At 52.5% G+C, this 27,252-nt stretch overlaps 1 protein-coding gene across 2 annotated transcripts in view; it reads right to left on the bottom strand.

Moving 5' to 3' along the window:
• The window catches only part of PLXNA4 (plexin A4), a 413,941-nt gene that overhangs the window by 74,000 nt on the left and 312,689 nt on the right, over positions 1-27,252 (bottom strand). For both annotated transcript variants that reach the window (XM_070423914.1, XM_070423915.1), the window contains exons 6-10: positions 18,039-18,162; positions 17,163-17,316; positions 15,792-15,891; positions 13,352-13,466; positions 3,338-3,538 (exon numbers count right to left, since the gene is read on the bottom strand). In XM_070423914.1, coding sequence (XP_070280015.1) covers positions 3,338-3,538; positions 13,352-13,466; positions 15,792-15,891; positions 17,163-17,316; positions 18,039-18,162 — 694 coding nt within the window. The remainder of the gene's footprint in view (positions 1-3,337; positions 3,539-13,351; positions 13,467-15,791; positions 15,892-17,162; positions 17,317-18,038; positions 18,163-27,252) is intronic.

Raw genomic sequence — 27,252 nt, forward strand, 5'->3', positions numbered from 1 at the left:
ATGTTAGGGATGCTGTGCAAAATACATTTGTGTTCCCTGTGTTTATGTTTATGTGGAATAATAATAGCAGCTGTTTATTGAGTGTTTATGCACCAGACACTTGGTACATATGGAGGTGTATGCATACAAGAATGCTTGTATGTTCAGATGTACTTGTGTGTACACCCACATTTTTTTCCCAAAGAAAACTGAAAATAAAAAAGACTGTAAGGATCAAATATGCTGGGTGTTACTTTCTCTTTCTCTTCCCTTTCTCTTGATTATTAAATATTATAGAAATCATGAACCCTCCACCACTCCCTGGGTCTCTAGGGAAGCCACTCTCCTTCCTGGACACCCTCTCCCCCCCAGGACCTGCATCCCACAGGGAGAGGGAGGTGGGCAGACAGCTGGGGAAGCCCAGACCACTGGCTCCCATCCTCTCTGGCACCCCACCCCTGTGCACTTAGCATTTATATAGCTCTCTGCAATCAGTGGGCAGTTCATCTGCACAAAGTCCAGAGCCGAGAGAAGAATATTTCAGGCTCCCAAGGGCCAAGAGGTTAAGTGTCGCAATCAAGTCTGGCTCCGCCAGTGGACGACCTTGATCGTGACCTTGGGAAAGTGTGAACTTCCATTTCTCTACCTCCTGAAGCAAAAAGAAAACCTCTGTGCAATTTGGACATGCTTTCCTCGAACCATTCTCTGGTTCTGAGTTCTGAGGTATTTTGCTGAAAAGCCAACAAAAAATCTGAACAACGTAAGAAGCCCATGCATCTGTGTCCAGGACCCCAGAGGGCCCAGCAGACCAACTCCCAGCTGTGTTCCAGGAGGCAGCAAGGGCACAACACCTCCCCATCGGCCTCACCACCCCTGTTTAGCATGTGGTAAGTTGGGGCACCAAGAGAACATGGGAAGCCACTGTGGGTTTGTGGAAGCTGGGCTGGGGCCTAGGACCTCGGCCAGCACTGCAGCCAGCCTGCTGCCGCTGTGGCCCACTTACTCCAGAATGCCCAGTGTCCTCCCTCCAACTCTGTCTGTGAGTGGCCCTGTCCTCCCTGGGGCTCCCTGAGGGCTGCAGTGATTGGCCCGGGGCTTGTCCCCAAATAGTGGGCTGGAAGCAACCTGTCTGCCCAGCATCACGCCCATGCCAAGCTTTCCTGTGTCTCTTTTCCTTTTCTGCTCTCTGAGACCTCTCTGTCACCCACCTCTCTGTCATCACAGACCAGGGGGTTCTCTGTTAGAACCTCTCCCATCCTCCCCCATCCAGAGAGCTCACTTAGGCAATGAAACGTGACTTTCTCACAACCCTCTCTGATGCAGTCCAGCCTCTGCTCACAGGGTAACACCAAGGCTGGGGTATAAAGTGTTCAGTTGCTAATTTTCACTCAAACTTTGATCAAGGGGTATGCTAGGAACCCAGCACTGACTGCCATTCCTTATCGCATTGGTACTGCCCACGGGGCCTGGGCCACTGCCCTAAGGAGACCCAGCCCTATCTGTCAGGGCCGCTGGGCTTCCCTTAGGGCCCTTGTTCCCAGGAGGCTTTGGTTTCACCCCCACATTCAGGGAGTTCCCTGGGACCCCCAGAGGGCTCATTCATGGAGTCAGGCCTTGGCTGGGGAAATGCTGAGGTTAATCTGAGCATAATCGGCTTCCAATTCTGGCAGAGCCACTGGGAAACTCGCTAGTCCCCCAGGATGGACGGGGTTTTGACCCAGGGGCTTATGGGACCAACTCAGGCTGTCATCTGGGTTACGCTGGCCTATTTAACCGAGTTAGCAGAAGCACGGGGGCTCAGCCTTGTGACATCTGGGGAACTGAAGACTCATCAGAGGCCGCAGACTCTGCCCTCCTGCCTGACACCTCTGAGGCCTGGATCTCTGAGGCAGCTTCCCCGGGGCACGAGGCGGCTTTCTTAGTGGTCCGAAACCCCCAGCTGCCTTCTGCTGAGTCAGACGTGGGGCTCAGGCTCTCTTCCCCCAGGGACTTGCTTATTTGGGGGAGAACCACTTGAGCCAAACCCTTAGGGCTAGTCTGCTTGGCCTCAGGATTTAGGAGGAAACAGGAGGTGTCTAATATCCCCTTTGCTTGCAGGTTTAATCTGGGGCACTGCAGAAATCTGAAAGCCAGGCCGGCCGCCAGGGGAGCTGTGGTCTGGGGTTTCCGAGGTTGGGAAATCAGTGGTCAGTTCAGTTCTGTCATGCTGAGCCACCTTGGGCAAGCATGTGGGCCTCTCTGAGGGCCACTGACCCTAAATGGCTTCCCGTAGGGAGAGTGGAGTGCTCCCCCAGAATGCTTTGCTTCGCATCACATTTCCAGTCACACTCCCCACGGAAGTGATGAGGAGGATGAATGCAGGCCGTGTGACACAAGAGGAGATCCCGAATCCAAGCCTGGCCGGCCACTCACCAGCTGTAGCTGTATGATATCCATGTCACTTACCCTCTAGGCGGGGGGTGGGGGGGTGGGGAGGGGGGTGGGGGGGGGTGGTACTCCAAGGCACACGGAGCTGCAGCCCCTTCTAAGGCTGCCTGTGCATTTACTCTTGCAGTTATTAGGTTTAATTCTTAAAGAGGGTCCCCCAATTGTATAACTTTCAGCCCCACAAACCCAGACCTGCCCCTGCTTCTGGGCCTCCAGTTGCTCTTTTGTACAGTGAAAATGTCACAAGTCTCCAAGTGTAATCCTTGTCTCTGAGCTTCTGGGTGCATAGAAGTTGCCCAGAAAGCCAGTGAGAGCAAGCAGAGCCCTGGCTGGGAAGGCCCCGCCGGGGAGGAGGTGATGGCAGGAGTGATGCTTGGAGAGGGTTCAGTGTGTGGTGCCGAGGAATCAGGAGGCGGCCGAGCGTGGACCTGGTGTGGATTTCCTCAGGGGGTAGGGTTTGTGCGGACCAGAGCAACACACCCTCCAGCAGCCCATGTGGGTGCGTATCTGTCTCAGAAGCCTCCTGTGCTGGGACACAGCCTCAGTGCCGGTGTGAAGGCAGTGGGGCCTTTGTGGCTCACACGAGGCACTCGGCTCAGCCCTGACAGGAAGGCGGGGCCCAGGGCTCCTCCATGGAGAGTGGACATGCCAGTCGCTGCCCATGAACAGTGCTCAGCAGCCCCATGGCTGGTCCAAATCGCCTCCCCTCAGCCCCGGTCTTGGGCAGAGCACTCTCCTGGCCTCACAGGGCCACAGCTCTGGCAGGCACTGGTGACCTGGAGCCCAGCCCTCACTGGGTGGTGGGCAGGGTGGGGAGAAGCTGAGCAGTTTGGGGGTGTCTGGGGAAGCCCCGCAGAGCTGAGCGGATCTGGCTCTGGACGAGACAAGGATGGGGGAGGAGGGTGGAGCCGCGGACAGGGCTGGCACTCACAGAGGTGTTCTGGCACTGCACGCTGGAGCTGTTGAAGCGCAGGGCGGGCACCCTCTGCTCGCTGCCCTGGATGTTGAGGACGCACTCGTACCCGCGCTGCCCGGACTGCGGCTGAGGCAGGTTCTTGGCCTTCAGCGTGATGGGCTTGATCACCTCCACGGGCACCAGGATCTTGTCCACTCGCAGCAGCTGGGGGCAGTCCTGGGGACAGAGAGCACGACTCAGGCGGGAACAGGAAGCCAAAGGTGCCAAAGGCGCCTATCTGGAGCCTCTCCAGACCTAACCCGCATATTCGCCCCGTTCCTCCCTCCCACAAACACACCCTGAACGGTCCTGGGCACAGTGCCCACCCCCGGCCTCTGCAGGAGAAAAGGGGACTGAGAGATCCCGGTCCCGGAGCCACCATCTCGAGCCCACTTCTCTCCGAGGCTGTCCCTGCCCTCCAGTTTCCATTTAAATGCCCTCCAGACTCTGACACCCCCGAGGCCTCCTCGGGCACCCCTCCTATCCAGCAGACACAGTGCGGCTAGCTGGGTGTCCCTTCGCCCATTGGGCTGCCGAACCCATGTTCAGTCTCAGGCTGCCAAGAAGGACCACGTGGGCAGATCAGAGTGAGGCAACGCCCTGGCTGCGGCTCTGGAATGGGAGCTTGGGCCAGAGCAGGAGGATCCGGCAGAGCCTTCCATTCATGGGCTGAGCCTGGCATTTGGGATGTTCTGGAATGGGCCCCAAGACCCTTTAAATCCGGAACCTTCGGACATAACTCTGGGGTGCCCTGAGCCCAGGGAAACACCCCTCAGAGCAGATACACGCTGACCAGATGCTAGCAATGGGCATGCCCATCCTGGAGCCGAGCTTGCCCCGAGGACCTTTGGGGATGGAGGCAGTGGATCGCTGGCCCCGTGTCCCTGGGGCAGTCAGCTCTCCCCAGGGAGGGCTGGAAGAGAAGGGGGTCCATAAAGCAAATGTGATGCTCTGCCCAGCTGAGAGGTGGAGGCTGGCTTGCTTCTGGGTTCTCAGAGCTGGGTGGAAGAAGTCAGTATTCCTGGCTGCGTGGCATGGGCAAGAGTGAGGGTTTCTGTAAATACCAGCAAGGCCTGGGCTCCCTGTGTCAGGCAAGTCCACCATTGCCTGATTCCTATTGCTGTGGCACTTTGGGGGCGAGTTGGCCATCAAAAGCATGGCACACACATCTCAGCAGAGGCTGCTGGCCCCCACCCTGGCACCTTCCCCAGCACAGAGAGACAAAGGAGGCTGTGGGGGAGGGCAGGCGGGAGGCCATCAGGCAACTTGGCAGCTGTCCCTCCTGGGTCTGAAAGCACATGTGAGCCCCTCTGTCATTGAAAGTGGGGGTGGGAAGACCTCAGGGCCTGCTGAGTGTCCGATGAGCTATGGAACCCTAAGCAGAGCCCATCCCCACTCTGAGACTCGATTTCCCTATCTGTCGACTGGAGGGAACCCAAGGACCCATTCAGCTCTAGCCAGTCCTGATGCCATGATTGGAGTGGTCTTAGCTGTCCTTCCTGATCACCCTGCAGCCTGGCTTCAGGGGATTGAGGCCCAGGGCTGTTAAACTGATTCCCCTCCCCACCTCCAGGCTGCCCTCACCTTTATCCTGAAGAGCAGGTAGGAGAGCGGCAGATCCAGCAATCATTCCTGGGTGTGCACCCAAAAGAGCTGAGAGCGGGGACTCTAACTGGCAACCCCATGCTCAGAGCAGCATTATTCACAATAGCCAAAAGGGGGGAGCTGCCCACCTGCCCATCAGTGGATGAGTGGGTGAACAAAATGTGATGTCTAATATGATGGAATATTATTTCACCTTAAAAAGGAAGGGAATTTTAACATGCTACAACATGGCTGAATCTTGAAAACATTATGCTAAGTGAAACAAGTCAGTCACAGTAGGACAAATATCACACAATTCCACCCATGTGAGCTCCCTAGAGTTCTTAAATTCACAGACACAGAAAGTTGAATGGTGGATTCTGGGGGATGGGGAAATGGAGAGTTCTTGTTTAATAGGTACAGAGTTCAGTTGGGGAAGATGAAAAAGTTCTGGAGATGGATGGTGAATAACAATGTGAAAGCACCTGATGGCACTAAACTGCACCCTTAAAATTGGCTGAGATGGTAAATTTGACATGTACATTTTACCACAATTAAAGAGAAGCAGCAGGGAGGCAGGCAGTGGGGGGGGGGGGGGGGGGGGGGGCGGCTGAACCAGCACCAGACCCTGAGGCTCTGGAGTGAATGGGTCCCAGAGACTTTGAGGCCCACATGCGGAGGGAGTCTTGGTAGCTCCATCCTGTGCCCCTGTCTCAACTGCCATCCCCACCCGTCCTCCAGCCAGATGAGAGTGCAGGGCACAGAAGACAAGAGCAAGTTTGTGAAAAGGGTGATGCTCAGGACTGAAACGGGGCTTGTTGGAGAATCAGGAGGGACAATCTCTCGAGCTGAGGGTCCAGGCCAGTCCTGACTCCCCTCTTCACTCTACTCCTGGGCAGCCCTCCTCCCCCAGAGCATGTGCGAGCCTGACCTTCCTCCTGCTCCATCCACATCTGCATGGGGGAGTCTTTGGCTGCACCTGGTGCTGCACTCGCACCTCCATGTCCCACAGCTAAATGTTGCTGCTCGTGAACGGTGCACTGAGGGTGTCTAGACCCTGACAGTCTTCAGAACCAACCTAATGGATCCCTCTACTTTGCAAAGGAGAAACTGAGGCAGGGAGAGGAAAAATAATGGCTCAGTGTCAGCAAATGTGCTGGCAGCTAACAAACTCAGATGCCAATCCACCCATCTTTTCTCCCCTTAATGAAAGAGGTCAGTTCCTACCAGTGGGTGGGAGCACCTCAGGATGGGGTGGTGGGCCAGCAAGGATCTCCCTGAGACCAGCAGGACTGGGGAGCTCGGAGGTGGCCTGGAACCTTGCCTGGGGGCGCACTGATTCTAGTCCAGGAGACAGGATGAAGCACAAGCTCTCTCCCCCTGTGAGACTCTCACTGAGGCTTGTTATGAGTTCTCTAATGAGTCCTGATTGTCAGTGGCCCCATAAAGCCTTAGTTTGCATATAAAAAGGTTGGCAGCTCTGAGAGTAAGTTCATTAATAATAATTGGAGAGGCCCAGGGCTGGGCAGGGCCCATTTTCCTCTGGTGGCACTGCTGATTGACCCTGGAATCCCTCCTAATTGAAATGTAACATGGCAAGTTTTTCTTAGGCAACAGGCATGAAGGGACAGCTGTCCCTTCCACCCACTCCAGCTCCCAGATCCTGCCCTGCCTCATGCTGAGATCCCAGGACAGACCACCCCTCGGTCTAATGGGGTTTGGTTGGGGCTAGAGCTGGCTTGTCTTTGGAATTGATGGGGGTTGAGGTGACATGGAAGGGAAAGGTGACCTATAAATCGCTTATTTCTCCTGGGAATTTCAGAGAAACCTCCATGTTTCCCCACGTCTCCTGTCTGAAGCCCACTGTCCAGGAGCTCAGGTTGGCCACCCCTTGTCCTCACCTTGGAGCTTCCTTAACTAGAAGGAGCCGAGTTGGGGAATCATGTACCTTTGAGGACAAATCTGTCTCCCTCCTGCTACTGTCAGTCAATCATTGCTTGACCTAACAACCATGTGGATTAACCACTCCTCTTCCAAAGGGCATTTGGGGGAGTCCGTGAACTGCCATATATAAGTGGCTGGCACAGAGCGAGCGAGCAGTCCTGCCTCATCTTTGCCCCTCAGTTCAGGCTGCACCTTGGCCCTCACCAACTCTCTTTTTCCACCTCATTTCCAAAGGATCCATCTCCCCTGCTCCAGCCCGTGTGTTTCCCACACACACCCCATGCTCTTGCTATCCAGCTTATTCCGCCATTCTTGGCTTCAGATCTGCAGTGAAGTGTGACCATTTCAACAGCTCCAAGGGCCCCAAACACAAGAGGGAAAGGTAGGGAGGTCCCAGTTCTGTCCACTGCTCTCCTAACAGGAGGTGACACCCTGAAGCTGCATGTTTTACATGCTCTGAGGCATACTTCCACCAGGCAACCATGTGGACTCGGGCAAGTCCCTTAAACCCCATAGGGCAGTTTTGGATTGCATGATTTTTATGGTCCCAGTTCTATTAATAACCCAATAGATGATCTGGGACAATCAGTTTTCCCATCTCTAAAATGGGGATAATGGTGCCTGCTGCACTAGCTCAAAGTGTGGTTTTCAAAATACTGACCAACTGAATGCATGCTGGAGGGGCTGGGGACTTGTGGGCCAGAGGGCCTCCTGGAAGTGGCTATTTACCTACCAGGAGGGAAGTATTTTAATATTATAGTAATTGGTATATTGAACTGGTACCATGATACAGGCAGGTGTGGCTCTGGTAGACAGAGTATGATGTTATGATTCCAGTGAACATGGTTAACATGCTACAAGGGGTATAAGGATTCAGTCCAGTGTGCATTCTGCCACCTCCATCCCCTGACACATATGTTCCCATGTGCCCTCTTGTTTCATAGCACAACGCATATGATCCCCCCCACCCCCGTGTTCATGATAGAGAAACTCAGGACATCAGTTACCTACTCCGTTCCCACAATGACAGTGAACAAAAGCACTTACACCTACTCATCTGACTTTCGTCCCAGATGATAATCCAGTCCCCACCTGGAATTCCTCAAACATACGTCCCTTCTCTTTTCAAGAAAGATGTTTCTCTGAACTATCCTTTGAAAAGGCCAGCTCCCTCTCAGAGGGTGGGAAATACCTGCATTTAGCAAGATGATTTGGAGACAAACGCATAAGTGAGAACCAGATTCCCTCAGAGGCTGTTTTGCCTGTGGCTACATTCTGCAGTTGTAAGAATGGACTGGGGGTGGGGAGTGGCAGTGGCTTGAGGCACAAGGAAACCTTCAATGTCTTGGCTTGCAGGAGGCAGCTCTGGTGGGCTCCAGGTCACCTGTCCAGCCCCGTGCATATTGCGGTCTCCACTGCTAACTGAGAAGGAACACCAAGCCGAAGTACGAAAGCAAGAAGGATGCTTCCCAGTCTACCATGTCCAGTATGTCAATGGCTGCTTTACACGAGGTCTCATTGCATATTTAAATAATTGAACAAGGACATAAAGACTGCTGCTGAGCTGGGAGGGAAAAGGCTGCCTTCAGGGCTGGTGCTGCCTGTGGAGGGAGTGGCAGGCTATGGATTTACAGCCTTCAGTGGGGTTATAAGATAGGGGCTCTAATTCCCCTAGTTTTTGTTACAGCAGGATTGGGGGACTGTGGTGCTGTGGGGGGTGGGGAGAGCTGGGTTGGGGCAGCATCTAGGGGCAGCTAAGGAATAAGCGATTTGTAGGTCACCTTTCTCTTCCATGTCACCTCAACCCCCATCAATTCCAAAGACAAGCCAGCTCCAGCCCCAACCAACCCCCAAAATTTACACTCACCTTCTCAGACCCGTGATGCCCAATACAAAAATGTAACGCACCATATATTTTCTTGCTATTCCCCAAGTTCATAATGCCATTAGCATGATATACGATGGGCTGGTTTATGGAGAAAGCAAAGTAATAATACAGAAAGGAAATACCCATAACCTTAATGGGGGAGGGGCAGACGAGATTGATGGAAAGTGCAATTGTCTGGAGAAATGGCAACCCAGTAATGGAATACCTGGAGTGGGGGCTGCGCACAGATCAGAAGCAAGTTCTTTAGCTGGGTTTGGCTGTTTTTCTCAACAGAGGGTGAAGGGCTTGGCAAAGTGGTTTTGTGCCTTTGGGTTGGGTCCCAGGAATGGCTCCTCTGCAAGGACTCCCCTGTGTCCTGCGGGGAGGTGAGTGCCTTTGGCCGCCCTGAGGGAATGGTGCTCATCTCAGCACCAGGAGCGAGCAGTAGCCCAGGGGTTGGCATCGTCGCCTTGCCAGTTCTTCAGTCCTGGAGGGGACTGGCCCCTGGGTGCGGCAGATTTCACAATCTCTGTTCTGGATAACGGATGTCCTCTTAGGGGCAGTGGTGTGGTCAGGGAGGTTGGGAGAGCCTTTCAAGCACAGCTTTGGAAATCAAATAGAATTCATTTAGCCTCTTCTGATCGTACAGCTGTTCTCTGGAGTAAACTCTGCTTGAACTTCAAGAAGAGAGGGGCTACAGGAAGCTCCTCTGAGCCCGGGCCCCATGGGCCAGATGTGCTCTGCCTTTCTGGCAAAGACCGTCCAGCTGCAGCTCACTCTGCTTTTCAGTTTAGATGAGAGATAACAGTAAGCGAGTCCATTAGGACACATTTTTGTCAATGAATTTGCTTTTCCGTGGATGCTCACCTTTGCTTCCTACAGATCACTGCTATTACGTGTGTGGGCCTGATGGGGTGTTCAGGTCAGCAGGTGGAGGGGCCTGGGAATGTCAAAGCCATTTGGGGACCAGTGACTCCTCCCATTAGGTCAGCGGTTCTCAACCTGTGGGTCGCGACCCCTTTGGTGGTAGAACGACCCTTTCACAGGGGTCACCTAAGACCATCCTGCATATCAGATATTTACATTATGATTCATAACAGTAGCAACATTACAGTTATGAAGTAGCAATGCAAATAATTTTATGGTTGGGTCACAACATGAGGAACTGTATTTAAAGGGCCAGAAGGTTGAGAACCACTGCATTAGATAGAGGGGAGGGCAGGGTCTGGCCATGGCTGCCCGGTGAAAGGCCATTCCATGGGCAGCAAGGAGTTTCAGCAGATACTGGGGAACAGGACTGAGAGCAGGAAGACCCTCTCATCCACCTCAGTTCTCCCTCGCCTTCCTCTCCCTCCTCTCTGGTGCCCAGGATCTGGCGGCTGATCTAAAGACCCAGGGTGGTTATCACAATGCCATCATTAGTTGAAACACAATCATTCCTTTTCACTGGAATACAGTTACTACAAAGGACATATGTTACTGGTCATTCTACTTCTAATCATTGTAATTATGCTAGAATACATGCCATTAATATAATAACAACAATGATTGACCAATTGTCTGTTCCAGACTCATAACTTCACCTGAATGCACTCTTTGTTCAGAAAATAATAAAGGTAATTCAACATCCCCGGTGACAGTCAACAAAGCCTGTGTTGGAACTGGAAGATGCACAGACAAAAGCCTTTTGGGAGTTCAGGATGGGGCTGGGTAGATGAAAAGGCACCTGGCAGCATCCCCGATGGCCAACAAAAGGACCCTGTCTGGGTCCCCACACTCCAAACTTAAAAGGAAATGAACACCCAGGCACTTCCACAGGAACCACTGGACTTGGGTCTCACTTTCACCCAGGAGGGTAGTCTGCACCTGGATGGCCCAGGGGCTGCAGGCCTGAGGCTGAGTGAGCCCCTGTTGGTAGCACTGGGAGACCTAAGCCTGCACTGGAATGCTCACCCAATGAGACCACTTTGTGGGCATGGATTTCTCTTAGATGCTTTCCAGCTAATTCCCATCTACTATTATAGATCCTGTGACCAGTGGCTCTTTGTCTAAATACAGATTTGCAGATTTCTTATATACCTCTAAGCCTCCCACAATGCCTTGCATGTGGGAAATGCTCGGGAGCTGGGTAATGAAGGATGAATGGTGTTGCCCAGCAAGGGCTCAGAGTGCCATGCTGTGAGCAAGCTCTCCCCCCGGCTGCGGAGAAGGGACACTTGTATCAGGCTCTTCCACAGAATCACCTTTCAAATGTGTGATTTTCTTTGTTAACCCTTATTCTGGTTATGATTTCTTCCCAGAAAAAAAAATATGGAAAACTAAACTGCAACATAAAAAAAAATTCACCATATTTCCAAGCTTTCTTTTAAGCTTGAAGACAATAACCTCCTTCCACTGACCCAAAATGGCTAGACCAGTCAACAGTCTACAGATATTTATTAACTTTTTCCCCTTTGGTGCATTCTCTAGGAAGATGCTGTTCCAATGACCATCATGAGGTGGTCAACGCGGGCTTCTCCTCTGTTATGTTCGAAATGGTCCTAGTATTGAGCTGGATAGAAGGTAGCCTGCAAGCCTGGACCAGAAGCACAGCCTAAAATTTCCTTCTCTGAGAATAAATATCCAATAAAAAGAGGAGCCAAAGTCAATGTCATTCAATAATGTGTAAGGGAGGCATGGCCATTCCAAGTGCGCTGGAGCCTCTCACTGCAGGGGTCTGCCAGGCTCACCATAAACGGCTCGTGTGAAACGGGAAGAGCTGAAGGTCAACCTGGAAGGTCAGTCCATCTCCACACCCCTCCATGGCCATGTACCTCAGGCCTCTCTCTCTCCTGGGGGTCCTAGCACCAAGTACTCCCAGCAGCCTTTGCCAGTCTCAAGTACATATGGGACGGTGTGCCTGCCTGGCAACCTGAATCCTTGAAGACTCGTTCTTTTGTAGGGATCCTTGCATTGCCCTGGGAAACATGGTGGCTCTTTTTTATTCTCTCCTAGTTCTTCTTTCCTCTTTCTGAGCAGCAGATGCAAGTTCCTTTTATATATTTAAAAGAAACTTGGGACGAGAGCAGCAAATGAGAAAGAAAAAGCAGAGATTTGAAAACCTCCTTCAGAGTAATTAAATGATTAGGGGCCTTTGAAATCTGCCAGATAGCTCAAATGCCTCTGCTTTCATTTTCCTCCTGGGCCTCTCCACAGGGGAAACCTCTGCCAGGTACACCAGTCTGGAAGTGGAGAGAAGCAGAAACCCGTGTCTACGCTCCCATCCAGTAACTTGCAGGTTTCTGACCAAAATAAGAGGTTGCTTCCTAGGCTCTCAGCGCCTGGTCCAAGTGGGTGAACCAACACTTTGCTCCTGGCCCCACACCCCGAGATAAAGGCCCAGGATCAGGGACACAACCCAGCTTTTTATCAGGGTCTTTATGCCAAGGGTGGGCCCATTGGCTGTTAACCCATATCTGTCCTATTAGCTTTAGATCCATTTAGTCTTAGTGAAAGAAGAGCAGAAAATTGACACCGACATTCGATTCACACCCTTCTTAAAGCCAAGATGTACCCTCTTTCCTCCTTTTCTCTATAAAGGGACAACCTTTGCCTGGGTCTCTTTTCTGGATTAGGAATCCAGAGCAACCATTGCCAGCCACAGACAAACTCCATTGTATGGGAGAGTGAAGGGGAGGTGGGCTTATGTCTGGGGGCTCCCACAACCCCTTCATCTGTGTATCTATGCGTATTCTAAATCACAGCATCCTAAAGCAACCTCTCTGTTCAGAACCACTGGCCCAGTGGTGGGAGTCACACAAGCACCATCCGTTCGAACAATAGCAGACTTTTGCAAAGTGTTTTTATACCGCTATCTTTGAGGTCTTTGCTCACACACTTACATTCTAAGAAAGGTAACAGCAGAGACACAGAGTATTTCTATTGCAGTGATGAACAGTTTTCAAGGATAAGAATAAGGATTCGGAGGGGAAAGAGACACAGCATCTTAGCCATGGAGCCCAACTCCAGCTTGTGATTCCCAAACTGGCCTGTGCAGCGGAAGCACCGAGTCCCCTGCCCCACCCGGACGTTCTCACCCAGGTGGCTGGGAGACTTGGTATTTCTAACAGCTTCGCAGGTGATGCTGATGCCGCTGGTCTGGGGAACACAATTTGAGAACCACCACTCTCAGTAAGGAGACCATCCTTTCATTCTCTTCTTTTCATTTTATTAAAAATGTTTTTTAAAAAAATCTCAGTTCTGCTCTGTGTAGTGCTCTGAGGAACCTGTGCACAATTTTGTGTGCGCTTACAATAATTTCCAGGACACACACATACTCATCTCTCTTGACTTGTTCTAGAACTCACCTGGCTGGAGCAGCCTGAATGCACCTTTGTCCGGAACTGAATCTCCAGGACTGACCTCCAGCCCCCGGGTCCCAGCGCAGAGCTTTGCTTGTTACTGCTTTCATAACGTGGTCCCTTAAGACTAGGGATTGGGGACAAGCGGGTGATCCTGTGGGTTTTGCCTTTGTTTTCTCTTCTTAAGAGAAGGCCTGCCTGTGTGTCCCCTGCTCACAGCAAGCAGCACTCTCCACTCTGGTTTCTGGGCCCTACCTCAGGCAGCTTCACTCGGCCTTCCTGGAAGGAGCAAGTCTTGGGGTCGTGGGTGCAGATGTGTCGGTATTTACACCAGTGGCAGCGGAATGGGCTCTCCACGCAAGACAGGCACCTTGGCACAGAAGAGGAAGAGGCACAAATCAGAGAACCTGGGTGAACCCAAAATAGAGGTCCTAAACTCTAGGGTCTAGGAAAACATTTTTAGTAGTAAGAGAACCCACCCTCACACACTGAGGAAGGGAAAATCTTACACAAACACATCCCTTTTCTCTTCAAGTCCTCAGCCAGCCAAGCATCTCTGGCTTCCTCTCTCTCACTCATGTAGTTGACAAGCCTGGTCCCCAAGGGCCTCAACAACTACCTTCCATTTTTATAGGATGGCACCCACTTTTGCTGAATTGGGGAACAATAAGGCCTGGAGGAGAGGGGCTTGTCCAGAGAGCCCACGAAATTGAGAGCGAAGGAAGAAATTGAATTTTAGTTCAAATTGGCTCCGGGCTCTCGGCTGACTAGCACCCACATGGACCCACCCTGACGGAAGGAAGCTCTGAGGCTGTCCTCAGCGGAATGGAAACCCCACCTCTACACTTCACCCCCAGGAAACAAAGGCAACTTTATAGAAGTTCCTTCCTGCTCAAAACCCCAACATGATTCCCTCTTCCAAAGGGTAAACCCCAAACGCCTTGCCTCCCTGGTGTCCAGGTCCATGACCCCACCTGTGCTGGGTGCTTCTGCCATGCCAGGCTCTCTCTGTGCCATCCTTCCACCTGGAGTACCATTTTCCCTTCCTCCATGTGGCCACTCCTCCTCCTGTTTTGACCAATGGTCAGACTGGACCTTTACCCCACCAAGCCCTTGGTTTATGTCTCTGGGCAGTCCTGGCCTTGCATTATATTTTGCTTATTCACTTCCAGTTCATCCACTAGTCCACTAGGCATGGCTGCTGGAGGGCAGGGATCAAGTCTTTGGGTCTTACTAATTTTTGATTACCTGTCTAAAGAGCAACACACTGCCTTGCACATAGTACATGCTTTCACTCACATTGTGGACGGCTTGGAAATTCACACAGGATTTATCTACTGCTCTGCTATCTTACAGGGGCAAAAGGGGAGTGAGGGATTAGGCCAGCAAGCGGTGAAGCCTTGGGAAGTCCTGAGGCAAGAGGCAGACAAAGAACCTGGTGTTGAAACACTTGTTTTTGGCTGGATGGTCTGGCTGCCTCCTACTTGGGGCCCCAAAGAGAGCCAAGCTCAGATTCAAAGGCTGCCATAATCAGATGGCTAAACCCTAAAATCCCACTTGTCCCCCAAATGACTTTGGTTATGTGAAGTAGCTTGTCCTATATGGAGAGGAAAATAGAACAGCATTTAAAAACAAGCAGGGTTTTCAAACTGTGCTCAATGGAACCCTGGGGGTTCCACAGAACTTCTTTGGGACTGTGTGAGGAAACAGACATGTGGACTTCCTAAACAGAGGGCTTCAGGCCCCCGCCATGCTCACCCACAGCAGCTCCTACTTAAATTTATTATGTTTATTGGGTTTCCACACCTAATTTTGGTTGGAGAAAGGTTTCTATGGTGAAAAAAAATGACTTGTACCTTTTCCAACTCCAACATCTTAGAAAGGAAGTAATAATATAACAGCAAAACTTTGAGCAGTGCCCAAAGAATGGGCCAGACAGGGTGCTGACTGCTCTCCTGGTCCCAGTTCTTCCAGCCACGGCAGCTGTTCTGTGGGCCAGGCAGGCCGAGGGGCAGGGCAGCAACCAGCACTGTCCCACCAGCAACTGCTCTCCAGGGACAGTGCCCTTGCCATGTTGGCGATTCAACATTTGAGTGACATCCCCAGAAGAACTACTACCTCCCCATTCCAGAGGACACTGGGGCACAGAGTGGCTACGTTTCCAGCTGGTCTGACTCCGAGCTCGAGCCTCTGCCCCCCACCTGCCCCTGGGAAGGGAGGCTTTACAAACAGGGCGGAGCCGGGCCCCAGGCCAGAGCCCCCAGCCTGAGTCCTGACCCAGCCTGAGGGCCCTGTGCAGAGCTGAGCAAAAAGTGACTCGTTGGACTACCCACCCTCCCAGACATGGGGCTTCGCTCCCTAATCAGACCCCTCCTCTCACCAGGCTTCAGGTGAGATGTGCCCCCTCCTCAACAGATGGGGGAAGTGTATCAGGTGAGACAGATTTTTGCCAGAGAAGATGTATGGGCAAGGGGTTAGGAGCTCCCTGCCCAGCAGGGTCTCACTCTGCTCATTCTACTCTCTTTCCATGAACCCCTGGGTCCCAGAGGAGGGGCCTGTCAGCTTCTGGGGGTGAAGGAGGCCCTCCTTGCAGGGTCCCTAGATAGGAGCTCCTTGGGAATGGTGGTGGGTTCTTCTATCTCTGGATGAACATTGACCCCAGGAACAGGGAGCTGAGTGAGGCTGGGGCACTTACGAATTGTGGACGCTGCAGTTGTAGAAGACAAAGCTGGTGCTGGCAAAGGTCATGCCTGTCTCCTTTGACTTGAGCTGCAACTGGACGACATGGTGGTCCCCTGTGGGGCAGAGCCAGCACAAGGTCAGGGGGAGGGCAAGGCCCTGTGTTGGGGTCACACCGACAGTTATGCACCCTGGGAAAGGGGAGCCTGCTGGACCTGAGGGGTGCTCCCGGCTCTAACTGTTCTGACTCCACAGGCCCAGGCCCAGGACAACCCCAAGAGCAGCTGCAGATGATGGTTCTGGTTTATTCCTCCTCCCACACTGTACCTCTGGCACCCACTCTGCATTTGCTCTCTGTAATGTACACACACATACACACACACTCATGCACACACACACACACACATACACAGACACACTCTAACAGGTATTTGAATGTGCATTCATTCACACACAGGAGGTCCATGCCAGACTCATGAGTTACATACACATTGATTAGCCACCAGGAGAAATGTGTCGCCTCTCACTAATGCTACCACAAACCACGTAAGGGCTTTTCGTGTGTGTGTGTGTGTGTGTGTGTGTGTGTGTCTGCACAGTTGCATCTCTGTGAAGAGAAATCCTGTCCCAGTGCCCCTCCTCAGGTGGACTCAGGGCTCCACTCAGACAGGCAGCCCTGGGATCCTCAGCTGGCGCCAGGGAGGAGCTGGAGCCCATGTTTAATTCACAGCCCTGACCCCAGGCCCCCACTTACAGCCTGGTCTTGTGCTTCCCCGAGAGCCTCATTAATCAATCAGCTCGGAACAAATGTGACAAGCCCAAATGGGAGGGCCAAGGTGGAATCAATCTACCCAGCAGGGTCTGTCCCTCACCAGCCTTGGGCCTCTGTCCACCCCGTCCCTCCCAGTGCAGCTGGCCACGAACAGGCAGCTCTGGGAAGGTAGGGCCGGGGGGGGGGGGGTGCAGAGACCCAGCAGTGTGGGAAGGGGGCAAGGAGCCAGGTGACCTCCCCTACCCCTTCCTCCACTGCCCCTCCAGGACAGCTCTCTTGCATTCCAGTACAACCTTGAACTTGACTGAATTGCTGCCCTGACACCCACCTTCTGCAGCTGCTCTCACTGAGCATGAGCTTGGCTCTTCGATGCTCACCTGGTTTCAATAGTCAATTCCAAGGGCAGTGAATGGCATCTCTCCTCTCTTCCTGTAACATATCCACCAACCCACACCCCTTCCTCTGGCCCTCCCTTGCTGAAGGCTCCCTCAGCCCCTGCCCCCTGCCCCCTCCCATGTCTGTCCTGAGTTCTCAGCCAAGTGTGTGTGTGGGGGGGGGGGGGGGCGGCGGGGAGGTGAGCCATGACACCTAGCCTTGCCTCCGGGGACTACTCACCGTTCTCCGTGATTATCCGGGGCACCTCCTTGGCCGCCGGGGAGTAGCACTGGATCTGATTGCCTACCACCAGCCCATCCATCTCTGACAGGTCCTCAAACGTGCAGTTGACACCAGCTGACAGCTCCGGGACATTGTACGTCTCCAGGACCAGCTGTGAACAGCCCAGCAGAGGAAGAGGAGAGTGAAATGGGGAAAAGAAGGGCGTGGCATAAAGGAGGAAAGAGAGAGAGAGCAAGAGAGACCAGAGAGAAAGAAAAGAGAAAAATGTAAGGCAATATTGATAGAGAGAAGAGACCCAATTTATTACAAGAGCATACAGAGAAGGCGGTGGGAGGTAAAGAGAGTGGGTAAAAGAAGCTTCATTACATGTGAAGGGATCTGGCCCCAGGGATGCTTCCGGATTTGCATGGGGTAAGAAAGATGGACAGACGGAGCTACCTCTGGTCAAGCTCCTCTGCCATCATCCCAGAGTTTGGAAAAATGACAATGCCAACCACCAAGTGCCCAGCGCACTAACACGGGAGCCATCACACCCCTGTCTCCCTCTGTATACACATCCTTCCCATCCTACAGACAAAGGTACTGCTCCCCTAACCCTCCCTCTCTCGGTCACCCTTTGGATCATGGTTGTAATCACAGTTCTCCTTGTCTTTCTGCCCATTATGCATAGAGCCTCTTCCCCAGGATCAGTATTTCTCTGCCTGCCGCCTCTTCCAGTCCCAGGGGCACCTTCTGTAATGTTTCGGCCCTGCTCTCAGACCGCATTGCTGGCCAGGTTGGGCCCAGGCCTCGCTAGGGGCATTGGGCTGCGGCCCTTTCTGGTGGGGAGAGGGTTCTTCCCACATCCCTGGGTCCCGGTCTTACTGTCCTTACCAGGACATTGTACTGAGAAACAGAGATGTTGCTGGGATGGACGGTCAGCCGGACACACTGCTTCATCTCAGAGGCAAACCTGTGGGGCTCTCGGGACCGCTCACAGCGCTCCTTCCGGGTGCACCTGCAGGAGAGACCGAGGGGCTCAGGAGAAGGTGCCTGGTCCAGGGGCTGACCCGAGGCCAGTCATCACCAGTGGCTCCCTGGGCGCGTCCAAACTCAGCGTACCCAGGACTGACCCTTTTGCTTCCTTCCTCCAGCCTGTCCTCCCCATCATGCCCAAATTTGATAGAGATGGAAATTCTCATAACCAGTTGCCAAAAGCAAAGACTTGAGAGTCATCCTAAAGTCCCCTCACCTCCTCCCCACTCACAGTCCCAAAGTCCCCCCTATCCCACCTCCCCCCTCACCCTTGGCCTGTCACTCTCCCCACTCTTTAGGCAAACAGACTTGTCTGTCCACTATATAATATACTCTTTCAGACCTCCCTGTCTTTGTGCACGTCAGCTGGTCTGTCTGAGCAGCCCTCTCCCCGACTTCCCCCCGTCCAACATCTACCCACCCTTCCAGACACGGTTCAACTGTTGTGCACCTGCAACCCCCACCCCGCCCCACACCAGGCAAAGCTAAAGGCACTTTGGAGTGTCCTACCATCTAGATTTAAACTTCGTAGGTTACATGACAATGATTGGGCTGAGTGCAGCCTTCGCCTGCCAAGCACGAGCTGCTCAAAGAGAGAAACGGCGCCTGACTTCTTTTAGAATCCTCTGTATCCTCACGCCCAGCAGATAGAGGTAAATGTTGGTGGGAGGGAGGGGAAGGGGAGGATCAAAGGAGCAGAGGGCACCAGTTCAAAGTGTGCTCTGGAGCCCAGCTGCTTTGGATCGGAATCCTAGCTCCACGGGCGGGTGTGTGTGTTTGTGTGTGTGTGGGGAGGGGGGGGGGAGGGGGGAGGGAGAGACTGCCACAGGAGGTCTGCTGCTATTGCTTAGTGTCCTGACTGTTCAAAGTGCACTGTGTCACAGGTGGACCCCATCCAGGGTGACCTGGATCTTAGAATCTTAACTGATGGGACCTTGTGAATGATGCACATAGCAGTCATGGCCCTCCCCCAAATGCACTCGTCACATGGGGAAGGCGCTTTGGGCTCTCCACTGGGGCAGGCCATCCCGCCTCCCAGTGGGAGTTTCCTGCAGGGCATTTGACCCAAGCCAGGCCAGCCTTGTGGACGTGTGGCTTCGCTGAGTGGCCAGGATTTGGAAACTCTGGACAACTGACTCTGCTGTGGCGGGAGGGAAAGAGAGTCCTCAGAGAGAATGGCAGGTCAGCACCCCGGGTGGCTGCTCTCCACAGTGAAAGAGAATAGACTCTGCAGAGGGAGGTGGATGTCGGGGCTATTGCAGGGCAGGAGGGCACTGGACAAGGGGTTTAGTGGGAAATGAGACATCCAGGAATATAGAACCCGCATGGGAAGGAGACATTAAGGAGAGAACATCTGCTTCCAAAAGCAGACAGGTGAGGTGTGTGGTAAAAGATGAGGACAGACAGGCACCTGGACACCTGAGCTGCTCTTGGGGTGACTCTCAGGCACAGGGAAAGCTTGGGGTGGGGGTGGGGGGCTCTCCTCCAGCCTCAGACAGGAAGGAAGACACCTTGGCCTCAGTGAGAAGAAAGGCCTAACAGTGGAGAATCTGAGAGGTGAATTCAGCAAACAAAGGAGAAGTCACTGAATGGGGTGGACTAAAGAAAGAAGGGAAGGCACGGGGACAAAAAGGATGGCTTAGAATAGATGGGATGATTACGGTGGGAGTAAAAACACAGTTCTAAGTAATGCAGTCCCTGCTAGAAGTCACCGGGTGCTTATTAGGCACCATGGTAAGGGGCTTTCAGTCCATGTCGCTTAAGTCCCTTAATGATGCTGTGAGGTAGGTAAGATTTTAGAACCACACCTTGTAGATAAACTGCAGAGAGGATGGTAAGTCACTTGTCCAAGGTCACCAGCTAATTGGAGGTCCTGTATGTGAACCCAGATGAACTGGAGTCTGCACTCTTTTTATGTTTGTTTGTTTTTTAATCCTCACATGAGGATAATTTTCCATTGATTTTTAGGGAGAGTGGAAGAGAGAGGGAAAGACAGAGAGAAACATCTACATGAGAGAAATACATCGATTGGTTGCCTCCTGCATAAGGCCCGATCAGGACCCGGGCTGGGGAGGAGCCTGCAACCAAGATACTTGCCCTTGACCAGAATTGAACCCGGGACCTTCTGGTCTGTAGGCTGACGCTTTGTCCACTGAGCCAAACTGGCCAGGGCTGGAGTCTCCCCTCTTAACCACCATGCTTGACCTCCCCGGAGATGCTAGACTAAGAATTGACGGACAGTGCCCTTGCTGCACACTGAACCCACTTTCCCTGCCAGCTTGATGCTCCTTTCATGTGCTCTGGGCAATTGAAAGTTGCCCTTCAGCCTTCTTCTCCAGGCTGCTCGCTGTTTGCCTGCCGCTAAGAAGCAGCACTTGGAATATTACCGGGACTTGTAGGTTCTCCGGGACCTTTCAGGACTTCCATCCCAAGAGCGAAAGGTCAGACATGAGCGTGGTTGTCTCCATGGTACCCCCCGGGCTGCTCTAGTGGACCCATGGCAACAAGGGCGTCTGCCTAAAAGTGTCGGAAGTTAATTTACCAGGCCAGCTTCTCGGGGAGGACTTCATTACCTCCAGCCATTAAGCTAATGTTATGGACTTTTCCAGGGTGTCTGCACTGACATCGCTATTAACAGTATTACTCCCATTAGCGGCAGGCTAGGAGCGCTGGTACAGGCTTAAATTATTCACCGACTCCCCAACTTTGAAGTTCTTATTTCCAAGAGCAATCAGTAGGTCTGAAAAATGCCTTTGATTAAATTATGAAGAGAGGAAAAATAAGGCTGCTTTCAGGCCAAACAACACCTGGACTGACCAAATAGAGCTCCAGATCTCTCTTTCAGAGGTACAAAGAAACCTGGCCGGGGGACCTCAAGACAAGTTCTACTGGCATGACTTGCGGCTCCCCAAGTTCACGTGGCTGAATCCTGCCATGCTCCTGGGAACCCCAAATGAATACTCATCATCTCCCCCAGATTTAGGTCTCCAGGGCAGCCACGTATAGCTTACACTTTGCAACATCCCATCCTAACCTCTCGGTGCCTTGGTTTTATCATCTGTAAAATGGGGACAAAACAGTACCTATCTATGAGGGTTCTTGTAAGGCTTGAAAGATTAAGCAAGTACAGCATTGAGAACAGGGCATAGCTCATACATAAGGAGCCCACAATAAGTGTTGTTAGTATTATTATCCCATCTCTTCTCTTTTTCTCATCCATCCCCACCAATCTTTTTCCAGACTTGGCCACGGGGCAAACCAAAGACAGAAAGACAGGGGATAGCTATAGCAGTTTCCTTCTTAATGAGGGAGAAGGAGCCCCAGAGCTCAGGAGGGAGGGAAGGGAGAGAGGATGGGCTGGGCTGTAGATCTGCCTTCTTGCCAGCTGCCACAGGGTATCAGGGACTCAGCTCTCAGTGGAAAGACAAGTTTAGGTCAGTGCCAGGGATGCTTTGACATTTCTACTATCCCTTAGTGCCATGATGGTGGAGGCTGCAAATGTCCAAGAGCACAGGCAATTGACCTTGGATGTGACAGGATAATGGGAAGGAGGGGATGGATTTCTTCTGAGGTCCATGGGGTCTGTCAGGGGAACGGCCTGCTGCTCTTCCAGGACCGATTTTTCATTAGCCAGGCGAGAGCGAGGACATGTGTAGAGGGTAACTCATGGTTCTTGGGGCCAGCTTAGATGTCACCTACAACAGGACTCCCTAAATATTCCCTTCAGTTCCGCTGTGGGAGCACCCTGAAGGTCAGGGAAGATGCAGAGTCACCTATTTTCCAGGCGTGACAAAAATGTCATAAGGATGCAAAAAGTGCATGCTATCTATGACTTTGAGTTTTCAGATATTCATCCCTGCCACCACCATTGTCACCCTACCCCACACACAGACCCACAGATGACACGCAAAAAGCAGGCCCCAAGAGGACACCGGGCCCCCAGAGTTGGAGTCTGGCCCTGTCAACCTTCTCTTATCTCCCTTCCTCATTCCACTTTCTCTGCATAGTCTTTCCAGCCCCAGTTCAAAGGTGCGACAAGCCCTTGGGGACAATGGCCCTGGTCCCTCGGAGGAGCTATTATTCAAGTCAGTGGTTCCAATGAGATTATCCTCTCTAATGAAGCAGCTGCCTCCACCCTCCCCTAAGCCCGAACTTGCACTGCCGGGGAATTCCCAGCCAAGTGGAAAATTAGAAGGGCAAAGGATGGAGAAGGAAGGGGGTGAGGAGAGGGAAAGAAGTGGTGATTAAGTTCTCCAGAAATTGATTCCTAAATACAGTCATAGAGATATTAACTCCCAGTGCTGCCGACCAAGCAAGTGAATTTCAATTTGGAAACAGGGCTCTCTGTGAGTCCCGCCTGGGCCAGCCTCCAACCTGGTGGTGCTAGTCCACCTCCTCACCCCATCCTCTGGCATGGGTCCACCAGTCTGGCTTACCAGAACCTGCTCCTTGCTTCTCCCCACAGGTGACCCCTAAACCTTAGCATTTCATGTTGGTCAGGGCCGGTGCTGAAAGTTGGCCATTGGTGAGTCGGTGTTTAGACCATGAGGTGTTTGAGCTTCATAGAAAAGTTAAGAGGACTTGGAACATTTACTCAAGTAGGAGATCCCAGGGCTCTTTGGTCATTGTCTCCACATCTGGGAACCCTGACGAGGAAAGAGACCAGGTTTCCTAAGATCACCATCCTTGCTCTCCTCAGGAACTCCCGCAGAAACTGGACCGGCATCTGCGCTCTCAGAGGAAGCGGACCAGATAGTGAAGGGAACCTTTCTAGGCAGATGGGTGTGTAGGAGGTTTCTTATATGAAGGGTGTGGACCAGGTGAGTCCCTTCAATGCCATGATTCTAGAATCCAGTGACTGATTCCACGATTTCAACCTAACTATTTAGTTTGTTCCTGGATAAACCCCCAAACACGAAGACCACAATTAGACTATAATTTTCCCTCTATCATCGGCTGCTGGCAAGTGACCTCACCACCCTTTACCTTCTCTAAAGATCCAAAGCCAGAGCAGCAGATGCTGGAGTCACCTGCCTCCGGGACCTCACTTAATGGGTGAGGTCACTAAAGCAGGAGGAGGGCACAGGCCCTCACAGGAACCAGCAGGTGCAGGAGGCCAGTGGAGGCCCAAGAGAACTTATCTGGGCTTATGTAGCAACCAGGTAGCTCTGTCCCACCCCCATGGTGGACTCTGCCCTGGGTCCCAGGTTGAATGGAGTCGTGCCTTGGCTTCCTTTCAGCTGCTCCTCAAATGAATGATCCATTGAACACAACCCCAGACAGTAGTAACAGGGACCTGGAGAGGTTCTTTCTTTCTGAGAAGAGAAATTAGTTTCCAAAAGAGAAAGTGGAGTGGGGCTGCTTCTCTCTTTGTCAGTAGGTAGTGCTATTCAGACCTGTTTATTTCTACTAAGGATGAGGGGTGGTTAGGAGAGAAGAGGTAGAGAGAAGAGCAGGAGTGGAGGGACAGAGAGAGACAGAGGGCAGAGGAGCAGGAGAAAGCAAAGGCGCATCACAGCAGGCTGACCCATTCTCTTCATAGTCCAGTTGGTAATAAGGAGGATGCTGTCTATTACTTGTGACACATCCAACAATTGCTCTGACTGACTCTGATAAACTTTCACACTACACTGTATCCAACAGCCTGGAGCTCTCGTGTCTGTTAATGTCACCAGGTCCTCATGCTTGGTGCAGGGGACACTCTGCTCTGTGCAAGGTGGGCCACCCACCTGATGCGGCCCAGGGTGGCACGACTGGGCAGGCTATGCGAATGCTGGCACATGACTGTGCACATCTGCACTTGGAGCCTCATTGGTAGCCCAGCCCTTCAGGCTGTCCTGAGGGAGCCCAGTCTTTAGACTGGGAGGGACATTCAGAGCCCGCAACGATGACAGGGCTTTCCTAGCTCCTTGGAGAAGATGGACGTTTGACTTACCATCATTGGCCGTGAAAGCATGTGTTACATGTATGTGGGGAGGAGGGGGAGCAGGCAGTGGTGACGAGAGAAAAAGCAAGTTTCCTTAACCCATACTGCGTATCTATTGAGTCACAGAGAGCAGAATCCTAATATACTAGTACCTAGTCTGGGACTCTCCTCTGGATCAGGGAAGAGTTTTCTGGGCAGGCCTGGATCCTAACAACCCCTCATGATTGTGTGGACATTCTGCAAACAGCCTTGGAGAGGCCACTGACTTGGCAGGTTAGTGTTAAGTAGCCCTGGGACACCAGGCTCTGGGATATACTAAGAAGCAGCTGGGAAGGATTTGCATTTTAGAATCAGTTTGTACTTTATTAAGGGGACATTCAGCCACGGTTGTGGGATAAGCTGTTCTCCTTGCACTTTCCCAGGTGGCTGATGAGCAGCCACACACAGGGCCACTGAAGATGGCCTAAGTGGCATGGCTAGTTGGAATTGTCCAAGCAGAAGGCTTCGTAGCTCTGAGTTTGTCCCAGCCAGCCAGCCACAGCCCTTGGTTCTGGGGAGGACAGTGAGGGAGGAGGCCCTGGGATCTGACCCACAGGCTCTGCTTACACAGTCATTGAAATCGGGGCTACCTACAGGCACTGTGATGGGCCTGCATGAACATTTTCTCCCTTAATTTTCATACCACGGCTGTAACATGGCTCTTTCATTGCCATTTTATAGTTGAGGAAACTGAACCCAGACTGAGTTTGTCCACAGACAGGTTCTTAGTTTTAACCCATCCTTCTGCTCTGGATAGCAGCACTTTCCCTCCCCTCCCTTCCCTTCTATTTCCTTCACTCCATGTTGGCAGAAACTACCCTATATAATAAAACCCCAATATGCAAATAGACTGAAGTATGGAACAACCGATCACTATAACATGCACTGACCACCAGGGGGCAGATGCTCAATGCAGAAGCTGCCCTGTGGTGGTCAGTGGGCTCCCACAGGGGGAGCGCCACTCAGCCAGAAGCCGGGCTCATGCCTGGAGAGCACAGCGGTGGTGGCAGGAGCTTCTCCCACCTCCTCGACAGCACTAAGGACCTCTTAGGGGATCCCAGACTGCGAGAGGTTGCAGGCCGGGCTGAGGGACCCCTCCCCCCCAGTGCATGAATGTTGTGCACCAGGCTTCTAGTATAAAGAATAAAAGGGATGAATACTGAACAGTAACCTGTGCCAACCATCCAGGGAGGGCATTCTTCCAACAGAAGAAATCTGCAAAGAGGAGAGGTCACCAGGGGGCAAGGGAGAGACTTTATAAAAGCCGATCCTATCTTCCCCTGTTGATGTCTTGGGTTACATGAGCCTCCCAGGAGTGACGTTGAGGACCCTTCTTCAGAAAGGTAACGTCTGGGCCAATCGATGCGGCTGGGTCTGCCGTGGATCCCGTTACCTGCTGGACTGAGATAGGCTTCTTGGCCTGGGCCTGGGAGGGGAAGATAAAGAGGAGCTGGGGACCAGCCAAGCCTGGTGGTTGGAGGGAAGGCTCCAGGCCCAGGACAGGTGAAGGCAAGCTGAGCCGTTGGCTTTCCTTTACCTTCATCCAAGTCAGAACACGTAGGTTTAGGCCCAAGATCAATGCCCAGGGAATTAAGGCTCAAGATTCATGGACAAATAAATACCAAGACTGTTGAAGCTATTATTGCCATTAGACACCAGTAAGCCGGAGGCATTGTGAGAAGGGCCGCAGGGTGACCCTCTGTGCTGCTGGGGCTGGCAGGCCAGCTCTTGAAGACAATTGGGACTGAGTAACTGGAGGGAGGGTTTCAGTTACACGAGCATTTCGTAAGCCTGTTTAGTCTGTAACCCACCTGTGCCCTTGTAGTACAAACAGCCCTTTCAGTCACGACAGCCACCTGCTAGCAGGGGCTCCGCCTTGAACTGTGCATGCTCTAGCGCTCGCCTCCTATTCCTGTCACTGTCTGTCTGTCTCTCTCCCTCTCTTTCTCACTCCTCTTACACACACACACACACACACACACGCACACACACCTTCTATCTTTCCCTTCCCACAGAGTTCCCACTCTCCTATTCCTACAACCATGGGGAAAGCTGGCAAAAGTGACAGCTGTCTTGTGACCTGAAGGAGCCCTCTTCATGGTGCTCTGTGCCCTGGTTTTCCTGACAGGCATGTTCTCTGGGCTCTGCGGCACTCAGCACAGGGTCTCGTCCATGACGTGGGCCTACCAAACGTGCTGATGCTAGTACAGACGGCAACCCTCTCCCCCATCCCCAGATCCAGGGCAGAGGTGGTCTCACATAGTCCCCTGTTACAGAGGGGGCAGGGTCAGTGTGAGAGGCCTGTGGACAGGTCTGTGGTATGGCCTCAGCACTCCCATGATGAGAAAACCCCTGCATTTTCACCATGCTCCCTTCCTAGCAAAGTGAGGTGCTCAGAGTAAGTGTCTGCAGGCTCTCTGGTCCTCTGTACCTCCTGCACCTGCTCTGCTGGCTGCAGCCTCTCTCCTCTCCTGCTTGGCCCATGTCCTCATCACCTCTCCTACCCAGGACTGTCCAGTTGGCATCCATTTAAAATAAAAGAGAGCATATCAGCAGAGGCAATGGCTTTGACCTAAACTTAAGAAGTAGGGAAGAAAGGCCCACTGGGAAGGAAGGGAAGGAGCAGGAGAGAACATTCTGGAGGAAGGAAATGCATATCTCTATGGGGTATGGATTACCTGAGTGTTTGCATCTGTCAAAACTTTTCAAATTGTGCACTTAGGACCCGTGGGTCACACTCTATAAATTTAAACATTACATCCTGATTTCAAGCATCTCAGAAGACCCAGGGACCTACTCTTCCCCAGCCCTGAGGCCAGGGCTTCTCCTTGGTCATTCACTTTGCTAGGGAGGCCGAATGGATGTGCTGAGCATCACGGTGGGTGGGTGGCCTTGGCCTAGAGGTGCCTGTGAGCTGCATCCTCCCAGGGGTGTTGGGCTTTAGCAGATATGTCAGCTCAGCCGCCACACCAGGGTCTTCACACAACCTGGAGGCCCGAGGTCACAGAGAGCACCTAGGCCCGCAGGAGCTTTCATAATATCCTTTATGACCTCCGTTTAGCCTCACACCACCGTCACTGTGAGACATATGGTGCTTCCTCTCTATAA

Source organism: Myotis yumanensis, unplaced genomic scaffold, assembly GCF_028538775.1.
Source record: "Myotis yumanensis isolate MYYU_CA2020_CCGP unplaced genomic scaffold, mMyoYum1.0.hap1 SCAF_9, whole genome shotgun sequence".
Classification (NCBI taxonomy): domain Eukaryota; kingdom Metazoa; phylum Chordata; class Mammalia; order Chiroptera; family Vespertilionidae; genus Myotis; species Myotis yumanensis.